Source organism: Mandrillus leucophaeus, unplaced genomic scaffold, assembly GCF_000951045.1.
Source record: "Mandrillus leucophaeus isolate KB7577 unplaced genomic scaffold, Mleu.le_1.0 Scaffold1457, whole genome shotgun sequence".
Lineage (NCBI taxonomy): Eukaryota > Metazoa > Chordata > Mammalia > Primates > Cercopithecidae > Mandrillus > Mandrillus leucophaeus.
Window position 1 is genome coordinate 366,401 of NW_012101429.1, and position 7,754 is coordinate 374,154.

The 7,754-nt window shown below is 38.4% G+C and overlaps 1 protein-coding gene across 1 annotated transcript; it reads right to left on the reverse strand.

Moving 5' to 3' along the window:
- Positions 1-2,168: 2,168 nt before the first annotated feature.
- LOC105535396 (ecotropic viral integration site 5 protein homolog) lies at positions 2,169-5,377 on the reverse strand. Its single transcript, XM_011974469.1, has 2 exons — positions 5,207-5,377; positions 2,169-4,161 (listed from the first exon to the last, which is right to left on the reverse strand). Exons 1-2 carry the CDS (start codon positions 5,234-5,236, stop codon positions 3,847-3,849), a joined length of 345 nt encoding a protein of 114 aa, XP_011829859.1. The 5' UTR covers positions 5,237-5,377; the 3' UTR covers positions 2,169-3,846.
- Between the last annotated feature and the right edge of the window lie 2,377 nt (positions 5,378-7,754).

A 7,754-nucleotide genomic window follows, 5' to 3' on the forward strand; every position in this document is an offset into this window, starting at 1 on the left:
CAGGAATGTAATTATCCCAAGGGAGCAAGCTTTCTTATTATGAGTCATTTCAGTCACTTTTCTCCCCTGAATATTACTCAACTCTAAGTGTTTAACTTAACAACATTTAAATATCACAAAGTGTCAGAGATTAAATAAAATTTATCAAGAGAACATTGTTCAATGCTTCAAAGTCTTCAACAACATACTTACATTAATTTGAATGAAAAGGAGTCAAACCAGGGCATGATATCCTATTGCATCCTAAAGGCCTGGAAGATTTTAAACTCTTCTGAGGTGTATTTGAATCAGATCTTCAAAGAAAAGAGTGTTATTTCTAGTTTTTTGTTGTCCAAATTACAAGAGCTTCAACGAATTAAGGTTTCCTTACCATGATTCTTTTAACACCTAATTCCTAATCAGAAATGGTACTTAAGAATATCAAAGTTTAGAATTCAAACATGATTCTGAAAATTTCTTATCTTAAAGTCAAATGATAACCTTTACTCAATAAAGTATACCCTTAAAGGTCTGTGATGCATGCTTTAAAGAACAGTGATGGGATTCTGGAATTCTTTCCTTTCTTTCTCCTTCCCGAAAGATACAGATATCTTTCTACAATTTTCTATGGAATAAGAGACTTCATCATATAAAATGGCTGGCATGTTTTCCCTTTTGAATAGTTCTGAGTATAAGATCCACCATGAAATTTTACGTTTCCAAATCATAAGCTTAATAGCAAAAGCAAACAATTTGACCTACCACTGAGTTAAACTGAAGAAGAAAAACCTGCATTTTAGAGTATCTGTTATCAAGGGTTAGCAAACTTTTTCTGTAAAGGATCAGATAAATATTTTAGGCTACCTGGGCCACATAGTCTCCCTCGCAATGACTCAACTCTGCTACTGTAGCACAAAGCAGCCATACACAGTATTTAAAAGGGTGAGGATGGGTGTGCCCCAATAAAACTTTACGTATGGATTTAAAACGGTGAGGATGGGTGTGCCCCAATAAAACTTTACGTATGGACACTGCAATTTGAATTTCATATAATTTTCATGTGACACAAAATATTAGTCTGTGGAACTTTTCCCCCAACTATTTAAAAAAGTAAAAAGTGGCACCTGACTGGAATAGCTTGTAGGCTGCAGTTTGCTGACCCCAGTCTAGATCATTCAGATCTCTTGATGTGAGGGTCAAAGCAATAATGTGGCCATGAATCATCTCACTTCACTTGGGCATTGATAGCCTTTTGAGCTGATAGTATAGAACTCCGAACGAAAAATCCCCAAAGCACAAGACAATCCTACGAGTAAGTAGTATCTACACTTACAAACTGTGTAGAGCTTGTAAGTGTTGATACTCATATATCTATCTGCATATATATTCAGGAAACATTTAAATCAAATTTATTTAAATTACATTGTCAAAAAAGCAGGGAACTGCCAGGTGTGGTGGCTTACACCTAGTAATCCCAGCACTTTGGTAGGTCAAAGCGGGTGGATCACCTGAGGTCAGGAGTTTGAGATCAGCCTGGCCAACATAGTGAAACCCCATCTCTACTAAAAATACAAAAATTAGCCAGTCGTGGTGGCGTGCACCTGTAGTCGCAGCTACTTGGTAGCTGAGGCAGGAGAATCGCTTGAACCCAGGAGGTGGAGGTTGCAGTGAGCCAAAATCGCACCACTGCACTCCAGCCTGGGTGACAAGAGTGAGACTTCATCTCAAAAAACAAAACAAAATAGGGAATTGAGAAATTCTTCAGCTGAACCTTTTCAAAAGCTTTGGTGTTAAGGAGATCTAGGTTAAAATCTTGGCTCTCACTGGGTGTGGTAGCTCGCACCTGTAATCCCCACACTTTGGGAGGCTGAGGCAGGAGGACCGTTTGAGGCCACGAGTTCAAGACCAGCCTGGACAACACAGTAAGACACCTGTCTCCATATTAAAAAAAAATCTTGCCTCTGTTACTTACTAGCTTGTAACCACAGGTAAGTTATTTAACTACCAGAATTTAGCCTGGTGTTAAGGACAGACACAGGGGTATGTTTTCAATTTCATTTCTCAGGCAAGCAAATACCTATAAAAACCTTGCTGGAAAGCCTAGTTCAAAATGTACCTGAAGGCTTAAGTTCTAGGTTTTGACAGAAAACTACTTATCTCTTTTACTCTCTTTCATAATTTTTTTCTCTGCACGCAACATACTGTGCAAAACTGTGCCTCCATACATACTGAATTCTACTTTTCTCTTCCAAGGCTTTTTTCCATAAGTTAACAAAAAAAAAAATTTTTTTTTCGTAGGCTAAAATGAGAGCAGAAAGTACCCAGTCAACATATTCATGTCATCTTTCCATAGAGAAAGTATAATTTGGGTGTTTTCTCTAATTTATCAGTGACAGGCATCCTGTTTTCTTGGAAATAATATCTAAATGATAAAGGAAAAACTGGTAGGAAAGGATTCTTATGGCTTTATCTATAGAACAAAAACTAGAGATTCTGAAGATCACGTTCATAGATTATTTGTAGATATAATTGCTATGTTTCTTGGACCTTAGCCCATTACTTAAATTATATTCAGTAGAATATTAGCACTAACTAATATGTGCTATAACCTCTTCAGTCATGAAAAATTTAGTAGTTACATACACATGAAATAAGATTCCACCAATAGTGTTTTCGAACAGGCATCAGTTATGAATTTGCTAGTGCTGAATGCTAAGCAAAATACTAAAGCTCTTAAAATATTAGTGTTTTATTTTTAACTTTTCATTTAACCTATTATTTACAGAAGTCCTGTTAGATGCCAAAAGCAGTCATTTTGCAACATGTATGTTTTCGTATAAAATGATGTTCAATGTTAGGTGGTACAGATTTATAAATATGTACAAATAAACAGTATGTCTGTAGTTAACCTACTACTCTGGTAACCAACACATGGAAGCATCATATGCACATAAAAGTTAAACATTAAAACAAAACTTAAAACTCTCAAAACAGATAAGCATGAATTTGTGTTTATATAAAGTCTTTGTGTGTGGGGACTTTCAGTGGCCCACCAATAATTTTCATGGGGAAAAAAAAAAACCTCCCCAGATACAAACACACAAGGTATGCTGGGTGCAGTGGCTCACACCTGTAATCCCAGCACTTTGGGAGGCTGAGGCGGGTGGATCACTTGAGGTCGGGAGTTCGAGACCAGCCCACCCAACATGGTGAAATCCAGTCTGTACTAAAAATACAAAAAATTAGCCAGGCGTGGTGGTGCGCACCTGTAGTCCCAGGTACTTGGGAGGCTGAGACAGGAAAATTGCTTGAACCCGGGAGGCGGAGGTTGCAGTGAGCTGAGATCACACCACAGCACTCCAGCCTGGGTGACAGAGTGGATCTCTGTCTTAAAAAAAAATAATAATAATAAAAACAAAACACAAGGTAAATCAGACGTATGTCTTGGTCAAATGTCTGTAGACAGACACCTTGAGAACACATTGATAAAGATAAATATACAATTTGCTCACTGAGCATAAAATATTGCACAAGAGCAGTTTTGTCTGAAGAAAACTCAATTTTTCATAGTTTTGAACTTCAAAATGGTTCCCCCATATAGATATAGTTGCATTTTCTAAACAAGAAACATTAATATTCAGTAATACTGTTAGAACCTTGTTTTACACATTAACCATATACCAGTCTACTTTATGGCAATGGTAAGTCAGTGGTAAAGATTTGGCAAAGATAAAAAGGCAGATAAGACTGTAAAATATATATATATGTATATATATATGTACATATGAAACAAATTATTTCCAAAAATCCCTAATCATATGATAGCTGATCCCTTAAATAAATCCATAGTCTAGGTCACAGTGATGGTCAGACAGTGGTTGAATACGACTCTCTTCTTCTCGGGGGCCGCTCCTTTTGAACCACTTGATTGCTCTCTCTGGTCTCCAGCACACTGTCTTCTGTTTCACTCTCACTACCATCTGCCACTGCGGGGTCCAAAGACATCGAGCCAGATTTTCCGTGCAAAGGAAAACCAACACCAGTTTCCTGTAAGGAATTATCTATAAAATCTTCATCGGAGGAATGGAATGATTCATCATCTCCTATTAAATGGTTGACAATGTGGATTCCATCAAAAGGCGGTTGGCCTGAGAAGCCCCTCTGGCCTTTTAGGCACCTGAGCTGTTAAAACAAAATCCAAGTTAATATAGTCAAATGGGGGAAACACACACACACCAAAAAGCAAACATTTTTAAGACTCTTAGCAAAGTTTTAATAATTTGTAAATCATTTTCATCATTTACAGAACTATGGAGACATTTTAAGGAAGAAGGAAGTTTAAGGAAGAAGATGCTTTATTATTTTTCTATTTACAGGTATAATCAGTTACTAATTTTTGAGTGCCTTCTATGTGTTATATAATGGGCTTATAACTTATTTTTATTTTATTTTTTTTGAGACAGGTCTCAGTCTCACTTTGTCACCCAGGCTGGAGTGCAGTGGTGTGATCTCAGCTCACTGCAACCTCCACCTTCCAGGCTCAAGCGATTCTTCCACCTCAGCCTCCTGAGTAGCTGGGACTACAGGCGTGTGCCACCATGCCTAAGTTTTTTGTATTTTTTGTAGACATGGGGTTTCACCATGTTGCCCAGGCTGGTCTCAAACTCCTGGGCTCAAGCAATCTGCCTGCCTCAGTCTCCCAAAGTGTTGGGATTATAGGTGTAAGCCACCACACCCGGCCTGTAACTTATTTTAATTGAATCATAACAACAGAGCTATGTGGTAGATTTTAGTATTTACTTTTCTCATTCTACAGATCAGGAAATGGAGACTCAGGAAGAGTAACTTACTAAGGACATATGTAGCTAGTAGCAGAGTTTACAGTCAAATTAAATCTTCAATATACTAGAGATAATATAATGGACTCCATGTACCTATCACCTAATTTCAACAAGTAACACCCATCACGGACAATCTTTTTACATTACACCCCTCTTGCTCCTGGATAATTTTGAGATAAACTTCAGACATCCTATCAGTTTATCTGTAAATATTTTGCTGGTATTTCTAGAAGGTATGAACTTAAAAACCACACTATCACACACACTATCTTGAGAGAATGTCTCCATAGTTCTGTAAATGATGAGAATGATTTATAATTAAAACTTTGCTAAGAGTCTCTATCCTGTTATAATAGCCCAAAGGCCAGCATATCACTGTCACTCACAGTGGGGAAGGACTGCTGCTTCCCACTCATGAGGTTTCCTTCTGCATGGGGGGAGTGCCAGTCCAGTATAGTATTTCTGCCTTCTCTCCCCAACTCCCCCTGGGGAGAAGGTGGGGCTTCTCTTAGTGGGGAGGAGGAGAGAGGAACGGTATGCCTCGCTCATCTCTTTTCCCTTTCTTCCCATCTTTTAGAATGAGGCTCAAGTACTCAATCCGTGGAGTTTTGTAGTATAAGACCCTCACATGAGAAGGCTTAAGGAGGTCAAAAGCTACCTGTTACTGGGTGGGGAAGTCTGACTAATTCTAGAGTTTAGTATTGAAAAAACTGTGCCACATTTAAATCTAAACCACATTTTCCAAAACCAGTTTTATCATAATTAAAACTGATTTATTTTCATCATCTGCCACTTCTTTGCTCAAGTTTCCTCAAACTGCCAAACCCACAACCATGATAGTACCAGTTCTACTCACATACAATTAAGTCATCAGCTCTGCCCTCAAGAGTTTATGTTTTAAATATAAAGCTTGATTTTGACATTCTGTCACTTATTTCATTTCTTTCACGCACCATGAATTTTCTCCTACAATAAAGTGAAGTGTAAAAAACCAAAACCAAAAACAAGAATTAGCTACCAAATATCTACTCTGACTATTAAGAATCTTGCTAAAATATGCTCCACGTCTCCTACCCTCATCCTTGGTTCTAAGGGACAAAGTCCTAGTCACAACCTTTCAATTCTTTAGATAAAGGCAATGTGAAATATTCAGGAAATATTACATACACTTTCAAAACTAATGGTTCTAAGAATAAAGACACTACAGCCTCGCCATAATACCTCCCAGCTTTCCAGAAAGACTTCCAGGAAGAAGTGAAGAAACCTCAGCACTTCCCTGCTTATACATGACAACAAGAATCAACAGGGATGCTGGGTCTCAGAACAGTGATGTCTGGCCCAAACAGACCTTCAACTATAAAATTCCTGTGCCCTAGACCAAGTGGACAACTTTATAGTGAGGTACAATGTAATTAAAATAATACCATTCTCCTTGGCAGAACAGAGGGATCTATACTTAGAGTTGAATCTTTAGGAAAAGGGCATAGAGCACCACAAAGGCCTCCTCAAGTTTGTGATACCCACTGCATTGTTACAACTGCCACGTTCTGATGCAACATCCTATCGCCATATTGCAACACACGATTTATAGCTCCAAGTGTTAAATTAAGTCAGTTAATCTCTTCCTCTCTTTTTCCCCCAGACCTTTTTGAAGAAATCATATGGAACACGTGTCTTCCTTCTTCCTGGCTGTTATAAAGGAGGAGTATGGCAGAAGAACCACAACTTCCCAACTGTTTGGAAAGCTGCAGCTTTCCTTTGCTCTAACAAAATTTACTGCAATTAAAACATGTAGCCTCATCATCAGATGTAATTATAGAAAATTAACTATAGGTTGAAGGGTCATTTCCTCAACATCAAAGGAATCTCACTAACAGCTGTTAATATGGAATAGCAAAGGTAAAGGAATTTATTGGTGGAGAGAAAAAATGGTGAAGGTAAGCGACTATCTGGTAAAACTGAAGCTATCCCTTGGTTATCTGTCCCTTAGACTTAGGTGTGTGCACACTGGATCTGATGAGGGAGGAGTCCTGTACTAGGCCTGGAAGTGGGCATTTGGGGAAGGAATTCCAGGGTACTGAGTACCCAGAATATGTTCCAGAAGGGGTTGCATGAACTTCAGGGTCTTCTGGGAGTCCTCATCCTGTGGAAACGGGTTTGGCTAGAAGAAAGCCACAGCTGGGCCCTCTAAAGTGTAGTCCTGGCTATCTGATCTAAATGGTATACTGCTTATCCTTATTACCAGACTGTCAGGGGCAAACTATATTTAGGCAACAACAAAAAGCAGGCAGACAATCAACCTTCCCAACCCCCCCTTTCCTCCAAACAAACAAACAAAAATCCTTCATGGGTATTATCAGTAGCAAACTGAGATTAGCATATTTCAAAATGTAATCCACTAGTCATCTGCATAAGAACTGAGGATCTCTGCCAAAAATGTAGAATCCCTCTTGAGATCTAAGGATTCAAAATTCTGAAAGCAAAATCCCAGAACATACATTTTTTACATGCATCTCAGGAAATTTTGAAATATGGTCAGACCTCTATTATCAGTGGGACCCACATTCATGGATTCAAACAATTGTGGGTCCAAAATAATTAGGAGAAAAAAAAGGGTGGTTTCCTCTGTACTGAACATGTACAGACTCTTTTCTTGTCATCATCCCCTAAATGATATAGTATAACAACTATTTACATAGCATTTACATTGGATTAGGTGCTACAAGTAATCTAGAGATGACTCAAAGTATATGGGTGGATGTCTGTAGGTTATATGCAAACACCACATCATTTTATATAAGGAACTTGAGCATCCATGGATTTTTGGTATCCATAGGGACCCTGAAACCAATCCCCCATAGATACCAAGGGATGACAGTGCTCTAAACTCTCAGAATCACTGTGGTAGACCCTCTGGTGCAAATAAAATGGGGC